Raw genomic sequence first — 27281 nt, 5'->3', positions numbered from 1 at the left:
ATTTAAATTCTGTCTTTCTTTGTTTTTTTCGCGATTTTCACCGATTTCCGCAGATTTTTTGCACTTTTCTCATCATTTTTCATCGAAAACTCAACATTTTCATCCAGGAACCAGTATGAGCGACGCTAAAAAAAAGGCCGCCGCCGAGCTAGCCGCGAAAAACCTCGCACAACTCCAGAAAATCGACATCGCCGCCAGCAAGATTCTCGACAAGGTTTAACATAGAGAATTGTGGATTTTAAAGCTAAAAATTGGTTTTGTAGATGCCATTTGCCGCGATTTATCATATCGATGCGGCGAGAAAAGAGTGGAATCAGTCGAATTGCGAAGGAACATTTTTCGTCTATCAGAGAGCTGATCGGCCATATTTTAGGTGAGAAGAAGCAAGAAAACATGCAAAAATAGCTAAAATAATCAATTTTAAACTTATTTATTTCAGTTTCCTCATCGCAAATCGCAACGATCCATCGGATTTCATCGAGCCGCTCACCCTCAACCATATTCTCCGCCACGACGGAAATTTCATCTACTTTTACAAGGATTTGGCCTCAATTCAAGCACTATGGTTCCACCAGATTGATGATGCTCAGAAAATCTACAATTTGTTGCAAAAACTCGTGAATCGTCTGAAAGGAAGCACTACGGAGCAGGCTCGGGCCGCCAAGGCCGCCTCGGAGGCTCCACAGGCTTCGGTTCCGGCTCCAACGCAGGCTCCAGCAGCTCCAGCTCAAGCTCCACAAATGGCTCCTCAAGCCCCACCAAAAGTGGATCTTCTCCAGCTCATAAAAAGTGCGCAAAATCCGCCGCAAAAATCTGCGGCAACGATCGAACAAATGCCGCCAATGCTCCAGAAGCTGATGCTCAAAGAGCCGGGAGCAGCAATGTCGGCCGATGAGCTCGAGAAGGATCTTATAAAGTCGGCAAAACCGCATCGGAATCATCTTTTGCAAGAATTTACTAACTCAACGTCGGCGATTTCGTTGGCGGCGGTCTCGACGAAGCCTTTGCATGGATCGGAGGGTGATGTGGAGTCGGATATTGCTGAAGGAGAGATTTTAGAGCCACTTGATGCTTCATTTGTCGTTGGAAGTGGTGAACAGACGCCTGTTCTCAATAAAGAACAGGTTGGAGCTGGAAAAACGTTTTTTTTTTGAGTGAAAAGCTCAGATTTTTTAGATAAAATCAATTAAAAACTGATTTTTCACGAGAAATCTCGAAAATTTACATGAAAAATCTTTATTTTAGTTGAAAAATTTTGTCAAAAATCCCATTTTTGCTCGAAATTGGAGCTAAAAAATGCGAAAAATCAGTTTTTTAACGGAAAATTCAGGTTTTCCAGCTAAAAATCTGCTTTCTCAGTGAAAATGAGCAATTTTTAAGCTTGAAATCGACTTTATTTGTTTTTCAACATGAAATTACGATACTTAAGCTGAAAATTTTAGGCCCAGGCTTAGGCTCAGGCCTAGACCTAGGTTCAGGCTCAGGCTTAGGCTTCTGCTTCGGCTTAGGATTAGGCTTAGGCTTATGCTGAGGCTCAGGCTTAGGCATAGGCCTAGGCTCAAGCTTAGTCTTGTCCTTTAGATTTAGCCTTGGGCTTAGGCGTAGGCGTAGGCCTAACCTTAAACTTAGGCTTAGGCATAGGCATAGGCTTAGGCTTAGTCTAGCTTAGGTATTGAAATCTCTTTTAAAAAAAGTACCGTTTTTTCCTAAAAATTATAAAAAAGCGGTAAAATTTCCGGAAAAAAGCGAAATTTATCTAAAAATCTCAGATTTTTGTGAAAAATCGTTAAAAATCACCGAAAACCCCCTAAAATTCAAATTTTTTCAGTTCATCTCAGCAATCGCCCACCTAATGCAAACCGACGACGAATTCGTTTCACAGATTCATCAAGCCTACGTCAGTGCACTCAATCGGCGTCTAAATATCGATTAATTTCCCATTTTTTCGACCTTTTTCTCATTTTTCTGCTAAAAATCCTAATTTTCCCCGATATTTCCCTGATTTCTTGCTGGTTTTTGAGTGAAAAAATCAAAATTTTCTCCGATTTTTTGCTAAGAAATTTTTTTTTCCGATTTTTCCTGTGAAGATTTCCAATTTTTTGCTCGAAAAATCCCATTTTCCCTCTATTTTTCCCACTTTCCATATTTTTTCAACGAATATTTTTTTGTGAATATTGTGTGATTCCTCCTGAGCCCTTTTGCTCATTTTTCCCCATAAAATTGTCCATATTTTGTTCACTGAATGGGTCTCCCTATTGATGATATCTCAAACCACACCGCCCTCCAAAAATTTTCGTTTTTTTAAATTTAAAATTCCCCATTTTCTCCACTTTACTCTAAACTCTTGATTGTGAAAAATAATAAAGGAAGTCGCGTCGAAAAAGTGCAGAAAGTTGGCTGAAGCTATCGAAAATTGTGGAAAGTTACTGATAATTGTCGAAAGTTGACGAAAGTTGTCGGAAATTGTCAAAAACGGCAAAACTGACGAACTTTTGTCAATATAGTAAACGTTTTCAAACACCGCCGACAAGTTGTAGAAAACTGCTGGCAAAATATTGCACGGATTTCTGGCTTCCCTCATAAATTGAAATGGAAGAGTTTGTCGAACTAGGCCATTTTGGTTCGGCCATATCTGGGGTAGATTTACGGCGCGTTGCGGCTCGATTTTAGTTGTAAAACTAAATGCATTTGTCCGAGTGGAGTGCACCACTTTCCCATGCGTTGTCCGGCGAGCGATTGTCAATGGAGCGCGAAAAATCCATTGAGGAAGGCCGGAACCCCGTGTATATTAATAGAATAAACATTTTCATGTATGCAAAATATGTGCACAAAAACTTTTAAAGAAAGTCGGCATCAATTTTCGTGTTGAGCCATTTGGAATAAAGATTATCATTATTCATTTTCATAACAATTATATGTTTTCCCCAAGAAAGCGGAGCGAGTATCGTACCGCCAGCTTAAAGGCGCATCGCCTTTAGTGTTCGATGGGTCTCGACGCGATGAAATCTTGCCTTGGCCGCAGCGGCGATTTGTCACCATTCCACTGCGACTTTTTTCGAACGAGGGACGAGGCAAAAAGGTTTCTAGGCCATGGCCGAGTCTCCGACAAGTTTCAGCGGCAATTTATATTGCATTGTTTTCCGCTTGTTTTCTTCAGTTTTTCTTCAATTTTCACCGTTTTTTCTCATTAAAACTAACAAATAAATACATTTTACAGATTTTGAAACGATTTTCACGTGAAAGAAAGAATTTTTGGGTCGACTAGTAGCTGCGGAAGGTCACACAGTAAGTATTATCGATTAAACCAAAAAAAAACCCAAACTTTTTTCCAAACATAATAAAAAAGCTGTGTCAATGCTAATTGCACATTATTTTCATAACCAGACTTCTGAAAAAGTTGTCAAAAAATTTTTTTTGGAACTTTTGTATGAAAAAATCGATGAAAATCGAGAAAATTCGATAAAATCAGATCCCAAATGAAAAAAAAAAACCCCAAACTTTTTTCCAAACATAATAAAAAAGCTGTGTCAATGCTAATTGCACCTTATTTTCATAACCAGACTTCTGAAAAAGTTGTCAAAATTTTTTTTTTTGGAACTTTTGTATGAAAAAATCGATAAAAATCGAGAAAATTCGTTTTTTTCCATTAAAAACAGGAACATAAATCATTTATAAATTTTCAGATGGTCAGCAGGAAAAGGCGGGCAGCACAGATTGAAAGTAGCCGTAAAGGCGTCGCCAGCAAACTATGAACTTCAGAAGTGCCACTTCATATTTGTACTCACATCTTCCCGATTCAAGTTTGGGATTCGGTGACACCACAACTGGAAGCGACTCGTTTAGAATGATTGACGTATGTTTTGTTCCGTTATTGAATCAGTGAACATTTGTAAACTTAAAGGAATTCTACACAAGTGACCAAATACCCGTCTGCGGATCGTTTTGCATAATACTTTCAAAACGTTACTCAAATGAGTCGGACATATCTGTGGCACTGTGGCACTTGTTCGACAACATCACGGAATTGTTCATGCGGTTTCTTCCGCTAGTCCATCAGGCGGAACTCAATCCAGGGCACTCTATAATTTAACATCCAAAACAAATGGAGTTTTTGATGCTGGGCAAGATGAGAATTTCGATAATGTAAGTTTGTTTAGAAACTTTATTTTTGTTTAGTAAAATGTTTTCCGTGATTCGGGATTTCCACAAAGAAATTAATTATCTTTCTCAACGTGGATTACTTACTACGGCACAGCAAATCGCTCAGCCGTGACTCCAGCTCAGACAATCTCGAGTCACTTCTACGCAAAATACCATTTCTAAGACACTATACAATATACTCCTCTTCATTACAGCCCCTTATGCAGGCTAAAGTAAATCAATATTTTATCAGCCAATTTACAATCCTCCGTATCCAATTTACTGTGCAAACCCTCTGGTCTCCGGGCAAAATATTATGATGTTGCCACCAATGAACGTTCCATTTTCAAATAATTACTGGGCGTGCTTATCGATTCAAGATCACAGTTAGTTTCTTGGTTTACTTACACTCGAATTAAATACACGCATGTAGGTACAAAACCAACACTTTAGGCCCGCACGTTTTGCGGGCCGTATTATGAAATGAAGTTGAAATCGGCACCATTTCATAATAGGCGGCAAATACTCGAATTTGCAGAATGTTCGCCGTTCTTGGTGAATCGCTCTCACGTTAAACATTGTGGTGCACAGAACTCGTGAGATGTTTGGGTGTCAATCAGACCTGTGCGGCATTCGGGATTTTTCGGCATGACGGCATACATATGTCGCGCTCCAAAAGCCAGCATTATGCCGTTTGCCGAATGCCGAATACCGCACTCGTGGTGCCGTTTTGACTGAATTCCAGAAAACGTCCCGCAAAAATGCTTACACACCACTCAGTTTCTTTATGTGTTTAATCTTTCAGTTCCGATTGATTCTTTTCGGTCACTTGAGCTCTCAATGACCAACGACAACTACAACGGCGGTGACTTGCAAGCCAATCCGATGGTAAATGAAATGACTTACTCTATTATTATCACATTATTATAGAGACTCGAAGGACTTGTTACCGGTGATTGGTATGGCCTTAACCCTGTGACTTATAGCATGAAACTGACGTATCACTACACAAATAATTCAAGTGAAGCAATACAAGTCAGAGTGTATAGCAGAAGGTAACTCATTCAAATAATCAGTTTTAATAATGATTGTAACAATGAGTTTTTATTTGTATTACAGTGCTCCAGGGTATTGGCTTCCATATTGCGATTGATTAATATGTGTCGATTCTACCAGAACAAACTTTTTTTTTTCGTTTTTAAACATAAAAAATAAATTTTTTTTCAATTTATTCTTAATTAAAAAAATCTTAAATGATGTTTTATTTATAGATACGGTAAAACCAGAAAGAAGTTAAGCACTGAGCATTCTCGTTGCGCATTCAAATATTCCCACCATTTTGTGTGAAATAAAGCAATGGGTCGAGCCGCGAAGTTTGTTGACAACAAAAACTGAAAACTACAAGAGTTTCCCAACATTGATGACATTGAAAAACATTGAACATTGAAAGTGACCGAAAACCGCCGAAAAAAATTTTACAGAAAAAAAACCCATTAATTTATCCAGAACATGTACACAATTAAAAGTTGCACATTCTCTCAGTGCTTCTTATTACTGCGATTTTCACTGGCTTTCGAGAAAACTGTAGTGACTTGTCCGGGTTTTCGCAGGAAACTTCGGTTGAAATGGAATATTACCACTACCAACCTAAAGAATTGAGCTATTTTTAAGTTGCCGTTTTTTATTTTTTCCGGCACATTACCAGAATTGAAATTTTCGGAAAATCGTCAAAATGCCGAAATTGACAATTTCTGGCAAATCGATGAATTGCCGGAATTGAAGATTTCCGGCAAATCGGCAAATTGCCGACACTGAAATTTCCGGCAAACTCCGTGAATTGAAATTTCTGGCAAATTGGCAAACCGGCAATTGACGTCCACCCCTCTGATAATATGCCAAAAAATTTCAAAATTCGTCAGTATTTGATCTAACATGATTTTTTTTCGACAATTAACAAATTTTGGCTTGAAAATGTTGAAAATCATCTGTTTTTTGTTCAAAAAAAAACTTCCAACCCGGATTTTTTTTAATTTCTGCATATTTCTCCCCATGTGTTGCCAAGAACTTACCCATCTAAACAATGACATAATTCCCATGCAAACGTTGACGTCATAAATACAAACCATTGGTTCGTGTTTAAAGTGACAATATAGTAGAAATTAAAGACTTCGTAGAAAAATAAGATCCCCTGAAGGCAGGATTGTGTGAAAAATCGAATTTCCACACGGCGACGTCTCCGTGTTTCGTCGTTTGAGGTAAGATGGGATTTTCGACGGTACAGTACTAACATTGTCTGGAAATTGTCAAAAATTAGAAAAAAAATTGGAAATTTTTTCAGATTTTTTTTCGAAATTTTGCTGTTTATGGTGTTTTTTAAAACGTTATTTTTAAATGATTTTCGAATTTGAATTATTTTTAATCGTTTTTTTTCTACATTTTGCGCTTTTATTGTGGAAAAAATTGACATAGTTTTCAAAAAAATTTTTAAATAATTTTAAAGTTCTATTCTTTTCTTAATTTATTTTGCAAATTGTTTTTTATTGCCGAGTTCCCAATTTATTCCGAAGCATTTTTAATTTCTGTAAATTGGAAAACAACAATTTTTTTCTATTTCACAAATAAAAAATACAATTGTTTTAATTGTCGAGTTGCCGGTTTGTTTGGACAACCGTTAAGCGCGATTTGAAAAATGGAGACTGTTATTTCTAAATTTAATATTAAACTAAATTTGGCAGGTCTTGACAAACTTCAGCACATTCACAGAAGTTTTGAGCATTGACATCTTTCCAAAAAGGGAAATGTTTCATTTTTCGTTATTTTTCAAATTTGGAAAAACCATAATATTTTGGCTTAAACACTAAATAGAAATAGAAATTTGTCTCTTTTACGACCTACGCCTCACCCCACTGCGAAGCCTGGCAAATCGCAGATTTGCTAGTCACGATTAAAAAAATACAATTATTTTAATTGTCGAGTTGCCGATTTATTTCCATGTAAAATTATCAATTTTGGATTTAGAAATTTTGAAGAAAGTGCAAAAAAAATCGAAAATCGATCAAAAGTCGACCAAAAAAAGCCGAAACTACAGGAAAACGGAAACAAAGTTTTACAGAAATTTTTAAAAATCCTTAAAGAAACAGAAAATGATTTTAAAAAAATTAAATGAATTCCACCATTTTTTTCAATTTTTTCAACAAAAAAATACCATAAAAACTTACAAAAGTGGAAAAATCCAGCGTACTCATCACTACAAAAATGGCTACACTTGTATAATAATCCGTATAAGTTGTAATAATATATCCACACGGAGTATCTCCAAACACCCACGTCCAGCTAACCGGGTCATATGCCACGTAGCAAGTTTCCCGCCAGAAATACGGAATCACGTGACCAATAGCCATAGACCATACAAAAGCGATGATGAAACATGTGTTACGGTAGTTGAATAGTGAAGAAACTTTAGTTGGCATTGAAATTGTTAAAAATCGATTTGACGAGATTACGAGGTGCGAATAGCAACAGGCATTCCAGAAAAGAATATTGATTTGGCCAAGGATTTTGCCAAATGTGAGCTCGGTGTATTTGTATTGACTGGAATAAAAATCGATATTTTATCGATTTTTATAAGACCTAGGTTTTTTTCCTTTACGTAGGTTATTGTTCGAGTTTCAAGGTTTTCTAGACGTTTTGCTAGTCAAAAACCACCTGTAAGCATTTCGGGGGCAATTTTTTAAAATTTGAACCTTTTTTGATGTCAAAATTTGAGGGTTTTTATAAAAGTTTGTAACTGTACCGAAGTAAACGTATTTAAAAAGTTGTGAAATGACAAAATGTGGAAAAGTTAATCTCCTTCATTTCTTGAGTTGACAACTTTTTGATAGCTCTACTAGTTTTTGAGAGAGCTCAGCTCAAATTGGCATAGACAGTTTAGTAGACTTCCTACTACTTCCGCTGATAACTTAGCAATTGTAGGAGCTATAAAAAATTTGCCAACTAGGAAAATGTGGATAATTTAATTTTCTACACTTTGCCAGTTGATAACTTTTTGATATCTTCACTAACCGCGGAAATACATGCGTTGGAAAGTGAGCAATGGTAGGTGGCGATATATTTTGTCCCACGCACCTTTCACTTTTCGAACGATCATAACTCCGCCGCCTCGCAAGTTATCAAAAAGTTGTCAACTAACAAAATAGAGCAAATTTGATTTTCTACATTTCAATAGTTGTCAACTTTTTGATATCTTCACTAACAGTCGAGGTACACGCGTTTGAAAATTATCATCAGAAAACCTTTTCTCCCATGCACCCTGCAACATTCAAACGTCTCTAACTCCACTGACTTACAAGTTATCAAACGTTGTATACTGACAAAACATTGCAACTTTAATTTCCTACATTGTGCCAGTTTACACTTTTTTGCTACCTATCTTAGTATCCGAGATGAACCCTCCAAAAACCTACATAATAGTGGTCGGCGTGACCCATGTGCAGAATACAAATAGAACCCCAAAATTTGCAATGGTATGACTAAAACATAGAGCACCAAATGCATTTTTCAGTATGGGGTTCTTTAAAACAACGATCCCAGCAAGCAAATTGAATATGCAGCCGGAAAATGATAGCTGAAATATTTACAATAAAATTTTTGCCAACTGACTGAGATCCTTGGCAACTTACCAAAAATATAATAATTGATGCATAAATATTATCAATTTCCGGGTTTGGCATACTAGTTGAGTTATCAGACATAACAAAAAGTCCAAATAAATGAATATTTGGACTGCTCAGGATTTTCCCATGAATGTAGCATATGTCTATATTAATCACAAGGCGGAATTGTTTCACACACCTCTTTTTTGGAAATTCACGTAATCATGCAGACAGAGTGCACAAAACGATGTAAGATCAGTCACCAATTGAAAAAATGCGAAACGAGAAAATTTCTATGTCAAATTTCGAAAGCGTCACTTTATGCGTGCTCATTTCGAAAGCTTGAAATCTGTATCTTTTACAAAATTCTGAGTATTTTTGTCTCTTAAACCATTTCTTTAGCTTTCCGCCCCGCGAAGTTACAGCCTTTCAAAGTTTTGGTGGGAGAGAGAGAGTGTGTGGTGAGGGGAGAGTGCAGACAGGATGAACTTCAAAACGGTGTATCTCAGCGGAGAGAAGAGATAGAAAGTTGGTGTAAGTAACAAAAGTGTTCAGAATTTTATGTTCTATTGATAAAAAATACAATTTTAAAGTTTTTGTGACAAAAATAATTTTCGAAAAAATAAGTTTTTTTTTCAATTTTTTTCAAATCTTTAATCTGAAACACATGCGGGTTTTTCCTTGTTATCATACGGTAGGAAGAACAACCACACAAAATTTCTCACGCTAACATTTACAAATTTGGAACAAAAGTTCAATTCAATATCCGAAAAAAGTGTCAGGTGCGGCGTTTTTCAAGATTCTCTGACCTTACTGCATTGTAATTTATTTTGCTTTCCCTCCTCATTAGACCAAGATTCCAATCCGACCATCTCGTTTTTTGTTATTGATTTATTTAATTACTATTACGAAAATTTGAAAAATAAAAATAGTACGATTAAAGACATTTAACACGCATGATATGTGTAGGTGTAATTCTGGACACGTCACTTTGAGCAGGGTTATCCTTAAAACTGGTACAGTTATCAAATAGTTATCAACTAAAAAAATATGGCCCATAAAATTTGCTACATTTTGCCAATTGACAGTTTTTTGGAATCTGCTGTATCCGTGGAGTTATATGGCAAAATAATAAAATGAGCGAATCTGTATGTCGACTTCTAACAATGCTTGTTTGAGTGGAGATAACTCAAAAACTGTAAGAGCTATGAAAAAGTTAATGATTAACAAAATATTTTTCATAAAATTTTCTACAATTTTTCAATCGACACCTTCTTGATAACTTTAACCACCGCAAAGTTACAGGCGTTCAAGGATTCCTGCCTGCGTCTCCCTCTCTCTCTCGCTGCGCAACCTGTAGCCTCTTATTACTCCGCGAGGGTGATAGCTACAAAAAAGTTTTGTGTTGTTAAAGTGTAGGAAATTTTGTGTTTTACAATTTGTTAATTGTCAGATTTTTGACATCTCCTCCGACCTCCGCTGAGTTATGATCCAAAATTGTGAAAATAGCAATTTTGGGTGTCAATTTCCTGTCTCCTGATTTTCATTAAATTTCTCACCTTAACCAAAGCTCTGTGTGTATTTAAAGTAATATTTATTCCAATAAAACATTTCCAAGCACCTTTTTATGAATATCAATGTGTGTGTGCTTTATAACAATAGAACTTGTGCCTCCCACCTCCCCCCAGCATTTGAACCGCCCATCCATCTATATTTGCATTTTCCACACGTTTTATATTTTTTCAAGACAATTTGGAGTTTAAAAATTTTAAATCGATTTTTCACAGTTGAGTTGGTGAGTTTCTTTTGAAAATTGAAAAATTAAGCTGCGCCCATTTTTTGGAGAGGTTCGGCAACTTTTCGGCAATTTTTAAAATTTTTTTCAGATTTTTTCAAAAAATTAACGTGTTTTTTTGGAAGTATGGCATGACTAAACAAATCTCAAAAATTAGGATCCGCCCAATTTTTAGGCAGGATCAGCATTTTCGGCCACTTTTCGGAAACTTTTTGAAAAAATTATGGAAAAAAAACATAATTTTTCTCCAAAAATGTATGAAAAAGCTAAAAGAAAATTAATTAAATTAAAAAAAAATTGAAAACGGAGAAACTTCGGCCCACTTTTTGGCAACTTTCAGCAACTTTTCGACAATTTTTGGAACTTTTAGGCGAATTTTCGAAAAAAAAACAAAATTACCAAACTATATCACATATTTCACTTAAAATATTCATTTTTTTTTATTTAAAAAGCTGAGAATTTTGTAACTTTTAGCCAATTTTCACTTTTTCTCCCCTAAATTTTTCCAAAATGCGATTCTTGATTTTCTGTGTATTTTGTGTCTGAAAACGCCCTCTAACTTCCCTGTTTCTTATCAATTCGAGTGATTAAATATCAACTAGTGGCATCAGCACTGAAAATGCACTGAAAATAGGCAGAGTTTTGGGGAAACTTGAGTATATCTGTAACTAGTAAATTTATCGGAAAAGTTTTCACTAGAAAATTATAAAGAACAAAATTTGCAACATTTTGACAGTTGACAACTTTTTTGTAGCTGTCAGAGTTCTTTAGATACAAGAGGTCAAAGGTATGAGAGTCGAGAGAGGTGGAGGCGCAGACACGCAGACAGCATCGCCGCCTGCGTATCTCCCCCTCTCTCTCTCTCTCTCTCTTTCTCTTGCACGGAAAACTTTGAGTGCTTGTAACTTTGCGGTGTTTAATGCTATCAAAAAGTTGTCAACTATAATATTGTAGCAAATTTTATGCTTTACAATTTATTAGTTAGCACTTTTTTGATAGTTCTAACCATAGCTGAGTTAGACCCGTTTCAATATCGCAGACAGAGAGTGCTTGGGATGAGAAGAGACGCAGGCGCCTCTCACCCCGCAAATCTTCAATCCCGTGTAACTCGGAATCGGTAAGAGATATCGAAAAGTTTGTAACAATTTGTAGTAAATTTTATGCTCTATAATCTGATTCTAAACAATTTCCTTCAGCTCCCTGAATTTTCGTGATAAGGCTTCCGAAGCAGAAAGCATCAAATACTATTGTGTATTCAAACGTGTAAATGTGTAAATGATGACCCAAAAATGTACAGAAACATGTAATAATCTTTCACCAAAACGTTTGCCACACCCACAGAATTAGTTTGTTTGCATAATTCTGATAGGTACACTAAGCACTAAATGTGTCTAACCATGGTGCCGAACACAAAAAAACTGTTTGAAAATTTAGTTTTAATCTGAAAATGTTTAATGTTTTTTTTTTTTAATTTCTTACGTTGCATTGAAGTCTCAAAAATGTCAAAACAAAAAAATTAATTATTTTAGTTTTGAAATTTTTACAGCGAAAGTTATTAAAAAATTGGCAACTAAATAGCATATGTAGAAATTTTTATGCTCAATATTTTGATAAGTAGAATTGATAAAAACCTTCAATATCTACAAAGTTAGGGATGTTTTAAAAAATTATTCCAAAAAAAAAAATTATTGAATTTTTTACTTGTTATTTTATAATATTCATAACTTTTTTACAACAGAAGTTATAAAAAAGTTGTTACCTAACTAACATATTGTACATAATTCTATGCTCAATATTTTGATTATTGAAATTTTTAAAACATCTTTAATATTGAAAAAGTTTGGGACGTTTGAGAATTTGTCAAAAAAAATTTTTTGAACTTTTTTTTGACTTGCTGTTTTAAAATATGTGTTACTTTTTTACAGTGATAAATATAAAAAAGTTGTTAACAAAATATTATTGAACTTGCTGTGTTTTCACAATTAATACAGTTATTGTAGTTTCAATATCTGCAAAGTTTGAGGTTGAAAAAAAAAGTTTCCAAAACATTTTTTGTAAAATAATTCCACATTTTTCTTCGAGTTTTCATTTTTTTTCCCCCTATTCATATTTAAATAAATAGCTGAAAACTGTGCTCATTGTGTTTTTAATTGTTCAATGTGATCATGAAATGAAATTTTTTCTATAAAAAGTCATAGAAATTGTGGAAGTATTTGCTCAGCTGGGCGCTTCAGTGGTCATACTGATCGTTTCCTAGATCGTTTCCTTTTTTAAATTAAATCTAATGTTCATTAATTTCTTCATTTAAATTAAACGTGATATACATTTTCTCTTTTTAGGCTTAGAAATTGCTATTTCCTAAGCCTAAAAATGCAAAAGTGTGGTTCACGTTTTTATTTCGCATAACTTAAAAAATTACTATCAAAATGAGGGCATGTAATACACAAGTACCTTTTTTTCTAAAATTCCTAAAAAATAAGTTTATTTTTACTAAATTTATGTTTTTTTCAAATTTTTGTTGTGTAATCCCAATAAGTTCCGTCAGAAAATTGGAAACAAATTCCCGAAAAATGCCCATTTGAGCTTCTGCTCCGAGCGGAAACTAGGCAACCAATAATTTTTTTCCATCGAAATCTCGAAATTTTGATATTTGTCTTTTGACATAAAATTTGCAATATATAAGTTCATATAGTAAAAATAAACATCAAAAAAATTGTGTAATTTTTTTTTTCAATTTTCCATAATTTTTCTAGTTTTCTAATCTTTGAATAACTTGCCAAAATTGTTTGTTTCCTTTTTAAAATATTTTATAACCTTATTCCTCTCATTTTCACTATGAAAATCGATTTTTCCGATAATAATTGCTCCGATCCAACAATAAAAAATTTATTGACCTAACTATTTTATTCATACAATACATTTTTAGTTTTTATGAATTTCAATAATTTTTCAATCGTTTTCAATAGATTTTGCAGTTATCCATGCATGGCACGTTGATTTATTGAATTTTTCCAATATTTCTCCCCAAAATTAAAAAATCTTATAAGCTAAAAGGGCTATCCAAAATTTGCCAACAAACAAAATATTTTCCATAAAATTTGCTACAATTTGTTAGTTGAAACCTTTTTTGTCGAGTTTAACGTCATATAACTCCGCGATGAAGATAGCTACAAAAAAGTTATCAACTGGCAAAATGTTGGAAGTTTTGTGCTCTATAATTTTCTAGTTGAAAATTATTTGATAAATGTTCTAGTTTTTGAGATATTTCACATTTTTAAAACTTTATCGTTCTTTTTTCAGGTAACAATGGCCAATCAGTTTATCATTCTAGCTATAGTAATAGTGATTACTTTGCTAAATTTTATGCTCTGGAGTGGGAATAGTTACGGAAGCAGTGAGTTTTTCAAAATACTATGCAACTGCGCTCCAATGAAATTCAGTAAAAAAATGGTCCAAATTTAGCACTTGGCACGGAAAAATTCAATATTTTCAGTTTAAAGTCACCGAAATACTCAGAAATCAGTAAATTTCAATAAAATTCCAAATTTTTGGCCAACACTGCATTTGCGCTCTGTTGAGAAATTTGTTCAAATTTTCGCCTATGCAAAGGTGCTCTAATGCTAATTTAACAATTTTTGCGTTTTCAGCACAACTAACTGAGTTCTACACATCACTATTGGACAGAAATTCAAACAATAACAGTGTGGACCAACAATTGGCTCAAATCCGGAGCCAATTGGATGCTGAAATGGAGATTTTACGGAATTTCGAATCCAAATTTGGTCAGGGAGCCGGAGACAGTTTTGAGCAACACTTTGAGGTAAGTAAACATCGTAAAAACGTTAGAAAAGAGCAAAATAGAATTAAAAATTTGAATTTCTCCCCAATGAAAATGCTCTCCAATGATAAATTCGCAGAAAAAATTCCTACAAAATATTGATTTTTTCCAGAAAATGAAAGCATTCTCAATAGCCCAGGCACCTCTTCGCAAGAGAACTCTAGCCCAGATCTTCAAGCCAACAGAGTTTTACTTGCTCTATGGAGCCATGGGACCAGAGGTCTTTTGTCCTGAAAAAGTACGCATCGGAACAGTTGGAGACGGCGGAAAATGGGTTTGCAATCCGTGGAAGTGCCCGAACAATTCTGTGTGAGTTTTAAAAAGTCGAATATCTTGAAAACTAGAGAAGTTGGACAAAAAACGTTAACTGTTAAACTGTAGAAAATAAAATTTGCTACATTTTGTTGGTTTTAAACTTTTTTGTAGCTTTGGCCTCAACGAAGTTACAGGCGTTCAAAGACACCATCGTCGCCTGTTTCTCCCCATCTCTGTTGCACTGAAATATTTGAACACTTGTAACTTCGCGGGGGTAAGGGCTATTAAAAAGTTGTCGACTAACAACTCGTAGAGCATAACATTTTCTACAATTCGTTAGTTAAAAACTTTTAAATACAGTTAGCACTTCAAAAATTATGAAGCTTTCAAAAATATAAAAATAAAAATTGCAGAATGTTCTCGCTAGGTCTCAACAATTGGATAACTTTCGAGGAGGAATGGCAGAAGCTTACAGATAATCGAAATATTTTATATGGTTTTGATGCGGTGGGTAATTAAAATTAAAACTGAAAGCTTGAAAAAAATTGAAACAGAAACTTTAAATTTTACTTAAACTGAGATTAAACTGAGATTTTTAGACAGTCAGACAAAATTCACAGAGCTCCAATTTTTTGAAAATTTCACAAAAATTACCTGAAATTATTAAAACTATTAAGAAAACAAATCAAATATAAATACTAAAATGGAGCTTTCGAAAAAAATGGTTTGAAAATTTTCTTAAAACCACTCAAAAAGCAATAATTCACTTGAAATTCGACATCCAAAATAATTTTTTTTCGATTTTTTTTTCGATTTTTTCTATTCAAATTTCGTCAAATGTATTAAAATTTATGTATATATAATTTTTATTTTAACTCTTATTGAAAAATCTGCCAAAAATAATCTAGGAACCTGAAAATTGACTTCAAAAATTGGTCCTTTTCAACAAAAGAACGTTAAAATTTTTTTTACAATTGCCAATTAGGGCCAAATTTCATACACTAAACTTGTTTTCCCGAGAAAATTACCATTCCAAAAAGCTCTTCCAGGCTGACCAAAACGACAGAACCCGTCAAACCTACTCAAAAATCCGTGGAACCTCGAAAAAAGCTCTAATCTCCGTGGCAACCGATCCAGCAACTAGCAAATACACAATTGATGATCTTGCCAAGCACTTTAATGTTTCCAATATTGAAATTCTAAAAATCGATATTGAAGGCGCCGAGTTGACGTGTTTAATTCCATTCCTTGAGAAATACGAAGTATGTCAAATCTACTTGGAGCTCCACGGCGGAGCACAGGAACACGCGAAATTGCTCAGGGAAATTGGTCACTTAAATTATCGATTGTTTTCATATGAGGTTAATGGTTTTGAGTTGAAAGCCTGTGAATATAGCTTTATACATGAAAAGTGTGTGGAGAAGTACGGTGGAATGAGAATTGCTAATTATTTGGATTATAGGAATTAAAATTTGTACGTTTTTGACTTGTTGAATTGATTGTCGGGTGATATTTATTTATTGATTGATTACAATAAAGTTATTAAAATTTGACATAAAGTCATTTCATGTATCAGAGCAATTGTCTATATTGTATTCCTTTTCAGCTCCTTTTTTCTCAGTTAATGAAGAAGTTTAGTACTTCTTCACTGACATGTAAAAAAATTTGACTAAAAATCGTCAAAATTTGCCTAAAAATCGTCAAAAATTAACTAAAAATCGTTAAAATTTGGTCAATTTTTGACGATTTTTAGTCAATTTTTGACGATTTTTAGTCAAATTTTAGACGATTTTATCCGAAAAACGTGAATTTTCACACTTTTAGCCAATTTTTCTAGATTTGTTCTGAAGAACATTGTGTTTTTTCCGATAAATTTCACGATTTTTTAAAATTTGGCGAAAAAATTTCTAAAAAACACGATTTTTCCATTTTTTTAAACCAATTTTATACGATTTTTCACTGAAAATTCGCTAAAAATTCAAATTTTGAAGATTTTAAGCTAATTCTCACGAAACTAAAAACATGTAAGGTAATGAGAAATTTTTGACCCGAAATTCAAATTTTCTGAGAACAATTTTTGGCGTGAAACTCACATTTCTAAGAAAAAAATTTAGGCAGAAAACTCAACTTTTCTGAAGAAAACATATTTTTGGGAGAAATTCAAATTTTCTGAGAAAAACATTTTGGCAGGAAATTCAAACTTTCTGTGAATAATTTTATCTAAAAATTCAAATTTTCGGAGAACATTTTTGGCGGGAATTCCATTTTTCTGATTGTGTGAAAAATATTTTGGCGGATCATTTGGCTCAAAATTTTGTCTCAAAAAGTCAAGGCATTTTAAGATCAATAAAATTACAAGAAAATCGAAATTCTCCACTTCATTTCAATTAAAAATTCAAAAACTTTACCTGAAGTATGAGAATTTGAGCCACTAGTGATTTTCAATTCAAAATAACAAAAATCTCGTGTGGTTTTTGACTAGATCTGTGAACTTTCAGAAATTGATCTACAATCTAGCCCATTTCATATGAGCTTGTACAGTTTTAAAATTTCAGTAATATTTCTTTGCCTTATTCATTAATAACCCCAAAGGCATCCATGGTAGGCAGGCGCGGCCGGGCGTCTGCCTGAAACCTGCCCGCTTCACGCCGGCTCTTTTTTTGCATTTTGACCTGAATTTTCAAATTTCAAATTTTCTCATTTCTATCAATGTGTTAAAAATCAAAGCGTATTCAGCCAAGAAGCAAGCGTAGGCCGCCTTAAGGTCAGGCAGGCGTTTTAACGCCTACAGGGAAGCCCTAACTAACTCCGATCACACACTTGACAAACATGCTCAGAGCCTCTGCTTAATCCAACAATCTTTTCTTGTTTCTCCACTCATATTTACATAATCCCTCCTCCCCATTGCACACGTCTTATTCATCATTTTCCGTCCGTCCTCCCGTCCGCCACTATACTATTAGAGTTCTAAAACCCCCAAGAACGAGCGGCTCCCCGTCCAAAAAAGAGCAAGTGTTGAGGCAGAAGCCGCAGAGGAGGAGGAGGAGTGAGATGAGAAACATTTTCGATTTTTAGTCCCAGCATGGACGTCCTTTTTTTTTGAGGATTTTGGGATTTTTTTCGAAATGCGGTAATTTATTATTCCGTACGAATTTCGAATTATTTGAACTTTTTTAGTAGTTGTTCAATTGTAAGAGCCATGTACTCGCCTGAAAAAAAGTATGCTGTAAATGGTATACTGAACTACTCATGTATTTTTCAACATATTAGTATTAAAACAAACAATAAAATCCTGATATAATATGTGTAATACCTTCTTATAATTGCTGAGAAAAGCTCTATTTATGGCTTAAAGCTGGAGTTCCGAAATTTGAGACTTTACTTTTTTAGACCCAAAATAGTCCAAAACTACCAAATTTCGTAATGAGATGTTCTGAAAATTTCCCAAAAAAAAAATATGGTCGCTCAAAGTTTTTGAAAAAATTGTATTTTTTAGTTAAAATCTCAAATTTGGCAACTTCTCGGTGTGGCAGCGGTTGGAACTTAATTTTTATTTGATTGTACTTTTTTAATGCTTGTCTTCGCAATTTAATATTATTATTATTAAACGTGCATTAAAGGATGATAATCAAATAAAACTTAAGTTCCAACCGCGGCTACACCGGGAAGTTGCCAAAGTTTGAGATTTTAGCTAACAATAAGCCTTTTTTCCAAAACTTTGAGCGGCCATAACTTTTTTTGAAAAATTTTTAGAACGTCTCATTACGAAATTCGGTAGTTTTGGACTATTTTGGGTCTAAAAAAGCAGAGTCTCAAATTTTGGTACCCCACCTTTAAATGACATAATACAAAGCGTAACATGACTATTTCGTTAGTTGTTAATTTTTTGAAATAAAAATAATGACTATGCACGGTAATTTCTAAAATTAACTCGTTTCAACCATTTTTCCCTTTCGTGACATTTCAATTCATCCATCATGGCACTAGGCAGCTTTTTCGGATGTCATTTGAAGGTTGACCTTTTTATTTTCGTCAAGCGCTAATTCTGAATCTTTACATATTCCTTTAAGTCTGGCAAATGTAGTCAAAAATTCTCAGCTTTCTCAAAGAAAAAGTCATGGCGGCTAAAAAAAATGGCCTAAATTTAGTTAAAATTTGTAAAGTTTGATATTTTACCAACTTTTCAATGTCACAGCGGCTGGAAACTAACTTTTTTTAAATTACCGTATATCGTTATTACCGTAAGTTGATTATTAGCGTATTAACGGTGACGGTGATTCCAAAAAAGTTAGTTTCCGCACACAAAATGGTCAAATTTCTAATCCTTCACCACCTATTAAACGAAATTTAGAATTTACAACTAGAATTTCTCAGCTTTTTAGAAAAGGGCTTTGAGCACGCCTATTTTGCAGAAATTTCGAAATTTTTGTTTTTTGTAAACGTTCGCATAGTTTTGAATTACAAGTATGTTTCTTATTCCACTTGACTGCTGTTTTGAAATTCCAATTACTGTCTAACAAAATTTGACAACTAATATTGCTCGGTGAAGGACCTCGAGCATTTGTCTACGTCAATTTTGTAGAAATTTCGAAACTCCCAGTCATTAAATCCTACCATTTACAGGTGCTATTATAATTAAAACCAGCTTCCCGCCTTGCCACCCAATTTTCCGCTCATTCCACCGAAAATTACCGGGGGCTTGGATCCAGTCGGCGCCAGAGGTGTCTTTTGTGCCTAATTTTGCTGCCGCCCATTTACGGAAATGTTTGAACAGGAACACACACACAAAAGACCTTGAGACTCTTCTCCTCTCCTGTCAAAAAGTTTTTTGGGCTGATTTTAGTGGTGGTATGGTATGTGTCACAAAAAGCGTCCCCGGGGGTGAGGTGGGAGGCCATCATGTGTCTCTGCGACTCGTTGTATCTCATCATCTGTTATCATATTATCAGTTTTTTCCTGTTCCTTTGACACTCTCCGTCTCTTGTGTTGAAATTAAACGTTTCGCCCTTTTTTCTTTTTTCTTTTTTCCGCACCCCTCTTCATTCGATTATGCTGTTTCTTTTTTTCGGGCCTTTTGGCCTAGAAGCTAAAACTGCTGTAACTTCAGAACTATGCAAGGCGTGTGATTTGTGATTGTGTTATTAAAAAGATAAAGTTTTGTAGATATTTTTGGTGTTTTAATTTTTTTTTTTAAATTGCTGAAATGTCCTATGAGATATTAGAGCTTAAATCTAGCAAGTATGATTTTCAACTGAAATTCTCAAAATGTAAGTCATTTTTTCTGAAATGTTCAAGTATTTTTATTGTTTTGAGCTGCTTTATATTTAAGAAAAGCGTTATAATAGACAAACTTGAGATGTTTTTAAAAAATACGATTGAAATTTTTTTCGAAATTTTGTTTTGAAATTTTTCCTAAATTTACATTTCGTTTAGAGTTTTTTTTTTTAATTTTATGAAAATTTGTTTCATAACAATTTAATTTTTTTATATTTTTGAAAAAAATAATATAAAATCTCCCAAAACTAATTAAGCTTACAATTTGGAAATTTGAAGTCTAGAAGCTATGCAGTTAAGACTGCTGTGACTTCAGATTTAATTTTTATTTAAATTTTATTTTATTTTTAAAAATATCCAATAAGATATTAGAGCTAAAATTTAGCAATTCAGGTTTTCAACTAAAAATTCAAACTTTGAGGGATTTTTCTGAAAATTTTGAGTTGATTTTGGATTGTTTAATGTTAGTCATCATCAATGATTTAAAAAATATATAAATGTATATACATTCTTTCAAACATTATCACAAAAATTTCAAAACTTTTAATCCTATTAATTTCCTTGTAAAACCGAATTTCCTCCTCCTTTTCTTCATTTTCTTCCAATTTCCGTCCCACCAGATGCTCCATCTGGACCATTCTTTTAATGAGGTGTTTCCCCCCATTCATTACGAGTTTTTCATTTTCCATCATCATCATCTGCTTCAACAAAAGAGACCGAACGCCGTTCAGTTTTCGTACTTTTACTATACGCTTGCTATACGGACGATTGCTTTTTTAAAAAATGTTTCATAGTTTTCTCATCGTTTATACATAGTACAAAATATGTGCGTCTTGTCGATGCACCATGTTTTATAACTAGTTGTTTTGACCACTCAGTTCGTTATAATAGTATTTATAAAATTTTAATTCACAATATAATATTTTAAAAATAAATTATTGAACATTTTGTTAGTTGACATCTTTTTGATAAAACCAAAGACAACCTAGATATATCAAAGAAAGAGCTCTGGTCGATGCACCATGTCTTGTGTCTCTTTGACTGCTCATATGTCGCTTAACTTTGAAGATATTAATAAAAATTTAACAGCAAACTTATAGAAAAAGAAATTGTTAACATTTTGTCAGTTAACAAATTTTTGGTAACATCTAAAACAAATGAGATACGTGTAGTTAAAGAACAAAATGCTCAGCAACTAGTTTGCAAAAGTTCAGAATTTTGCTAAATCGAAATTGTATTTTCTTATTGGGTATTTGAAGTGCAGCAGTCTGCAATCCTTGTCTCTCCTTCTTAATTTTACAGCTCTTGACACCCTTGAAGGGTCAACGGGGGAGGGTGGGAGAAGGCATAATAAAAACCAATAAATAACACCATACACACCAGTTGGCGAATGGATTTCCTTTTCCCTATTCTTTTTGGTTTCCGACTCGATTTTATGTGGGTTTTGAGCAATAGTTTTGGAAGTTTCAGTTGCCCAAAGTGCGTTTCTGTATATTAAAATATAGAATGGGTAAAAAATTACTATTTTTTTGCTCCACATTTAAATATGCATACTATCTCGATTTTTCTGAGCAATTTCCAATTGAAACATGATATCCCGCCGCATCCAACTATCATCACAACATACAAAAAATGAAGTGGGTCTTCGTAGAGCCGGTTGTGTGTGTTTTGCCGGAGCAGGGCTTCCGGGTAAAACGATTAGGAGACACTCAGGAGGGGGCTCTTTGAGTTGCCAGTGTACAATATTTATGTACTTGTGTATACTGTGAAGAAGTTGCATGTAAATAATTTGTGTGTTTCGTGTATGTATTAGATAATATCTCGATGGCTGTTGATTTTATGATTTTTTTTGGTAGAAATTCAGGTTCAAAAGATTATAGCTTTGGAAAGAAGCCAATGCTTTGTAGAAAATTCAACTTGATACCGATTAAACAAGGAAAATACATTCTTACTTTTCTCTTTTTTTCATCAATTATTTGATACTGCAAAATTATTATTTAATAAAGGCTGCAAGACTAATAGAATTAATACGGTATATGTTATGTATTGCTTTACAAAATTTTCTATTGCTCATGCACTTTGTAATAATAATGCTGGCATTTTTTTCTAACGAAGTAAATTCAAATTCGAATTCAAATTCCATCTGTTTGTCTAAATCTCTTTTTCTCTCTCTCTCTCTCTCTCACTCTATCGCTTTGTGCCATGTTCTGGTCAAAGTATCATCACCTTCTGTTTACCTAGTTGACCCTTGCATAACTCATTCCAAAATGCCACCACCATATTATATTACCTTGACCATTGCAGTAACCTCTTTTCGAATAACCAGTGCCCATTCCATTGAGGTATCAACTATGAACCACGTAAATCTAGTGTATCTTAATTTTTAAATTATCTTAAAGTACCGTAAATTGTGTGTATTGAAGTTTTCAAAGTAAATAAGTATTCACAGTCACGTTGGTGTTTATTTCATAGAAGTCAGAATTACTCAGTAAAGTAGCCTATATTTTCCACTATACTAGTTGGTGTAATTCTTACTTTATTATATGTTTCCTATTAAGTTCGCATTTGTTTTTAGTAAGCTCTTTTGTAACCTACAATAAATCAGCTTACATTCATTAGTACGTTAATATTTATTTCTGAAAATTCAGAATTACTTAGTAAGTTAGTCTGTACTGCTCAGTACCATAATCTACAGTATTATGTTTGAACTTTTCATCGTCTGTAACATTCCAATTGCAATTATAAATTAAAAGTATTTAAAACCTCCTTTTTCGATATTCTAGGCTAGCAGTTCTACCCGCCAAAAAACCACTTTGCATGCAAATTCCGCTCCACTTTCTATCCCTTAATTGTCCATCCATCCAATTTTACCCCCAAAACGGTATGGTATGCGAGAAACTGTTAAAACGACCGTAAAATGCCTTCGACACCGCCGGCGGGGGAATTCAAAAAGAAGCAATATACATATGAAAGGGTGAAGGAGGGGAGGAAGAAAAAGTCAGCAAAACGAGACACAATACCCCCTTCAATTTTATTCTTTTGAAGTCTCATACTTTTTTGACTTAGTTTTACACAATTTTTGTTTAAACTTTTGAAAGTATCTCTGTTGGCTTTGGTGGCTCATATCTCGGTTATCTTTAGTGGTATCAAAAATTTGTTAACTAACAAAATGTTTGTTAAGTATTTTTCTATGATTTTCTAGTTTACGGTTTATTGATATCTTTCAAATAAAGCGAGATATGACCTGCCAAAACCAAAGTGAGAAACATGATGCATCGACTGACTCAACGTCGGCAGCTCATATCTCGGCTGTCTTTAGTTGTATCAAAAAGTTGTCAACTAACAAATTACTTGTTACATTTTTTTATTATAATTCTGTAGTTAAACTTTTTTTTTGATATTTTGATATCTTTAAAATAAGCCGAGATATTAAAGGTGGTGTAGTCGAATTTGAGACTATGCTTAAAAATCTTCTTTATGCTCGTACAAGTCGATATGAATAAGCGAAACATCACAAAAATTTCGCTAACGGAAGTTATGAGCCTTCAAAGTGCCGAAAAAAATCTCTTCGTCCATCTAATTTGAATTTCGCGCGCAAATGAGCGCCCCTCGTGTGTACTCCTCTCGGACAATCACATAATTAATTTATTGCTTTTCGGCAATTTTAGGTGATTTTTCGTACTTTAATGAGCCTATTCTCGTTTTTTATTGGAAATTTATGTTTCGAGAGACAATAAATCGTATTTTGTCAAATATTTAACGTAATACAGTACAAAAAATGGAGTAATAACTGGATAATTCAATAAAATGCTAGTTTTGTCTATTTTTTGGTGTAATTGAGCAATCAATCGGTTCAAATTATATTCATAGACTTTCACTCTTTGTTATTTCCATTAAAACACAGAAAAAACTATGAAAAATCTTTCAAAAATACGAAAAATCGCCTAAAATTGCCATATTTGATTGTCCGAGAGGAGTACACACGAGGGGGCGCTCATTTGCGCGCGAAATTCAAATTGGATGGACGAAGAGATTTTTTTCGGCACTTTGAAGGCTCATAACTCGCTTTAGCGAAATTTTTGTGATGCTTCGCTTTTACATATAGACTTGTAAGAGCATAGAGAATGTTTTAAAGCACAGTCTCAAATTCGACTACACCACGTGGTCGCTGGCTGTCTCAAAATTGCTATTTTCTCGCGGACGAGAAAACGTGAAAAAAATGAGCGAAATGGCCTTGAAAACGGTGGAAGAGGAGGATTCCTCGTCCCCCCGGTCGCGTAGTCCTCTCGGAGAAGAAAATAGCGTGTAAAAGATGAGACGCAGACAACGAGACGGTCTCATTTCTTTTCTTCGCTCGTCCGAGTGAATTTCACCGACAATATTCTGAATGGGGCGCGTTTTCATCGAAATTATGCAAAGAGACAGCCAGCGAGCACGTGCTACACCACCTTTAATTGTCAACGTGAATGGGTGTAAAACATGGTGCATCGACCAAAAAATCATCATTAGGTTTACTCTCGGTTATTTTATGAGTTATTATAAAGCTGTCAACTGACAAAACATCGGTTACATCCTTTTCTATGACTTTGTAGTTAAGTTAATTTTTTGATATGTACAAAATTGAACAAGATACAAGCTATTAAAGTTATGTGACGCATGCTCAAAACTTACCGTTAAGCTTTAATGGCTCATATCTCGAATTTCTTTGGTTTTATCAAAAAATTGTCAACTGACAAAATATTGGTCAGCTTTTTTTCTATAACAATGTAGTTTTTCATTACTTTATATTATTAAAACTAACCGAGATACAAGCTTCCAAAGTTAAACAATTCTAAATCCTTTCTTTCAATAAGCTTTGTTTTATCTCAATAATCTAACAAAACTATCAATTTTTCCAAATTTTCAAATTTTCAGCCCCGATCAATACAAAAATGGTTCTTCTCCACCACCAACCCCTAGGATCCCACCACGCCACCACCAGTGGGGGTTCTCTACTGGAACGAGCCGACCTTTCGCACCCAATTCCAGAAAATGCGCGGAAACTTGCACAGCTGGTGGAGTATGATGAGAGCCGGGTGGAGTTAGGGGTGAGATTTTAGCTTTTGCTTTAAGTTAATTTTGTAAAATTAGAGTTCGAGTTTCAGACACATTCAGTATTCGTCCGAGAAGCCCGTCCACCTGGAGCACACTATTCCAAGGCTACAGTCATCTTTTTACATGGACAGAGCTTCTCATCATCTACGTGGACAGAGAATAATTTGTTGAGGTGAGGTTTTTCTTGATTTCTAGCTTAAAATTCAAGTTTTCAACTATTTGAGAACATTCGCGGCTCTCGGCTACCGTGCCATAGCCATCGACCTTCCCGGCTCGGGCCAAACTCGCGGAGCAGCTATCCCACAAGCTGAGAAACCGAATTTTTTGATGGATTTCATCGAAACGCTGGGTCTGAAGCAGGTGATGATTGTGTGTGCTTCGATGGCGGCACAATATGTTTTGCCACTGATGACTTCTACGAGACATGTGAGTTTTTATCAAAAATTGAGATTTTTGGTTTCGAGCATTTGTCTATGTCAAGTTCCATCAGTTATATCTTTAAAAAAGATATCTAAAAAATTTCAGAAAATGTTTTTCTGCAAATTCAAATTGCCTACCATAGTTTTTCATAAAGTTTTAACATCCAGCTAAAATTATTCTATGAAAATGTTGCTTCCCGCGCGTCAGAGTGCTCCATTTCGGTTTGATCTAAGTAGATCTACAAAAAATGCGGGAGAAGAGGCGCAGAGTTCTCTGCTGATTCGCATGGTTAAGAACGTGCTGACCTCACATTTTCTTGGGCAAAAAAATCCCGCATTTTTTGTAGATCAACCCGTAATAGAAAAGCCTGGCACCACAACCAAAATTATATTCTTCATAAAATTTGAAATTGCCGCCAAGAAATATTTTCTCATAAAACTTTGATTTTTAGTAAAAATTGTTCTGGAGAACATTTGAATTTCCAGCAAAATTCTATTTTTCCAGAAAATTTGAATTTTCCGCCAACCTAACAGTAATTTTGACAACTATAACTTCTCGATGAGCAATTGTCTATGTCGACTTCCGATTTATGATTTTCCTTAAAAAATTAATGTTTTTGAGCAGGGGTGTGCGGCAAATTTGCCGAATTTGCCGAATTAGCCGAGCACGGCAAATTTCAAAAAAGTAGATTTGCCGAATTTGCCGAGCTCGGCAAATTTCGAAATTTGCCGCACACGTCAAAAATTTAACAGTACAATTTTGGCTAAAATTATTGATTTTTTCGCCAAAAATTTAGTAAAATGACACAAAATTGAGTTATTTTTATGCTTATGCAGACATACTACACGGAACTTATTCAGAAACCAGATGTGTGTTAAGAATTCGGTAGTTTTGGTGTTCCAAAAAACATCAAGAATTATCAAAATTTTCCGAATTTGCCGAGCTCGACAAATTTGCCGAATTTGCCGTGCTCGGCAAATAATGAAAAAAGAGATTTCCCGAATTTGCCGAGCTCGGCAAATTTTGAGATTTGCCGCACACCCCTGTTTTTGAGTAATAATTTTATCATACTCCTATTAACTATTTACAACATCAAACATAGAACATTGAACACAATTTGACACCAAATATTGCTCGTTCAATTTAATTTCACTATTGTAGCTCTCATGTGTGGTCCTAGTCGCCCCATCAAACACCCACGAAGTCGTCAGCCCTTCTTCCTATACTGTGCCAACTTTAGTGGTTTGGGGTGAGTTTTTCTTTCTTTTTACTGTCAAACAAAAAAATCATTGTTAACCTTCAAATCTTTCCAGGCGAACGCGACACGTCTCTGGGCCCCACTGCAGCTGCAAATCTCAAGAACCTTCCACAAGTGAAGCTTCAGAAGATTCCAGACGCCGGACACGCGTGCTATCTACACAATCCAAAGTGCTTTGAGAACCTTTGCGTGAACTTTTTCGACTTAATACGCAGCTATCATCATTAAGGAGTTCTGGAAATGTTGGTTGTCTCTGTGCCATTTTTCGTCGTTTCCGGTGAAATTTTTTCAATTCTATTCTGATTGAGAAAATATCGATCTTTGATCCTCTTTCAAACTCTCTTTCATTTTTTTGTTCACTTTTTGCCTGAAATAAAATGATTTTTTATATTGTCCTGAAAATATAAAATTTCGGGAGTTTTTAGCTGATAAAATGCTAAATTGACGCAAAAAATTGGCGTAAATGAATATACAAAGGATGTTTAGCTTAATTTTCTGAAATTATGAAAAATTCTAATGACATTTCCGATTATCCTGTCATTGTTCGTAGTCGAT

General features: G+C 34.4%; 5 protein-coding genes and 1 long non-coding RNA gene across 7 annotated transcripts; 5 read left to right on the top strand and 1 right to left on the bottom strand.

Moving 5' to 3' along the window:
• The first annotated feature begins 107 nt into the window (after positions 1–107).
• On the top strand, positions 108–2378 carry dcap-1 (mRNA-decapping enzyme 1). Its single transcript, NM_067629.7, has 4 exons — positions 108–214; positions 264–373; positions 440–1124; positions 1829–2378. The coding sequence occupies exons 1-4, from the start codon at positions 116–118 to the stop codon at positions 1931–1933; spliced, it is 999 nt and encodes a 332-aa protein (NP_500030.1). The 5' UTR covers positions 108–115; the 3' UTR covers positions 1934–2378.
• An 837-nt stretch (positions 2379–3215) lies between these two features.
• On the top strand, positions 3216–5371 carry Y55F3AM.21 (DUF7154 domain-containing protein). Of its 2 annotated transcripts, NR_132457.1 has the most exons (7): positions 3217–3285; positions 3684–3853; positions 3902–4143; positions 4356–4526; positions 4946–5028; positions 5071–5195; positions 5260–5295. NR_132457.1 is itself a non-coding variant. In NM_001268300.2 (6 exons), the coding sequence occupies exons 4-6, from the start codon at positions 4981–4983 to the stop codon at positions 5291–5293; spliced, it is 207 nt and encodes a 68-aa protein (NP_001255229.1). In that variant the 5' UTR covers positions 3216–3285; positions 3684–3853; positions 3902–4143; positions 4946–4980; the 3' UTR covers positions 5294–5371. The 2 variants fall into 2 exon arrangements, 1 of the variants encoding a protein (NP_001255229.1); NM_001268300.2 differs by lacking the exon at positions 4356–4526 and having other exon boundaries at positions 3216–3285; positions 5260–5371.
• Positions 5372–5395: 24 nt separating this feature from the next.
• Positions 5396–8919, bottom strand: srx-12 (G-protein coupled receptors family 1 profile domain-containing protein). The gene is made up of 5 exons (NM_067628.5): positions 8820–8919; positions 8604–8764; positions 7359–7731; positions 6210–6433; positions 5396–5787 (listed from the first exon to the last, which is right to left on the bottom strand). Exons 1-5 carry the CDS (start codon positions 8868–8870, stop codon positions 5679–5681), a joined length of 918 nt encoding a protein of 305 aa, NP_500029.2. The 5' UTR covers positions 8871–8919; the 3' UTR covers positions 5396–5678.
• A 1595-nt stretch (positions 8920–10514) lies between these two features.
• On the top strand, positions 10515–16235 carry Y55F3AM.11 (Methyltransferase FkbM domain-containing protein). Its single transcript, NM_067627.6, has 6 exons — positions 10515–10587; positions 13888–13981; positions 14235–14407; positions 14538–14734; positions 15094–15187; positions 15730–16235. The coding sequence occupies exons 2-6, from the start codon at positions 13894–13896 to the stop codon at positions 16147–16149; spliced, it is 972 nt and encodes a 323-aa protein (NP_500028.1). The 5' UTR covers positions 10515–10587; positions 13888–13893; the 3' UTR covers positions 16150–16235.
• A 2680-nt stretch (positions 16236–18915) lies between these two features.
• linc-159 lies at positions 18916–20903 on the top strand. The gene is made up of 2 exons (NR_101883.1): positions 18916–19115; positions 20116–20903. It is a non-coding gene; the product is annotated as a long non-coding RNA linc-159 (long non-coding RNA).
• Positions 20904–24862: 3959 nt separating this feature from the next.
• abhd-14 (AB hydrolase-1 domain-containing protein) lies at positions 24863–27115 on the top strand. The gene is made up of 5 exons (NM_067626.6): positions 24863–25041; positions 25099–25220; positions 25273–25474; positions 26630–26717; positions 26782–27115. Exons 1-5 carry the CDS (start codon positions 24886–24888, stop codon positions 26952–26954), a joined length of 741 nt encoding a protein of 246 aa, NP_500027.1. The 5' UTR covers positions 24863–24885; the 3' UTR covers positions 26955–27115.
• The last annotated feature ends 166 nt before the right edge of the window (positions 27116–27281 follow it).

Source organism: Caenorhabditis elegans, chromosome IV (genome assembly GCF_000002985.6).
Source record: "Caenorhabditis elegans chromosome IV".
Taxonomy (NCBI): Eukaryota; Metazoa; Nematoda; class Chromadorea; order Rhabditida; family Rhabditidae; genus Caenorhabditis; species Caenorhabditis elegans.
The sequence above is the reverse complement of the archived record's forward strand: the minus strand, read 5'-3'. Positions and strand labels throughout refer to the sequence as shown.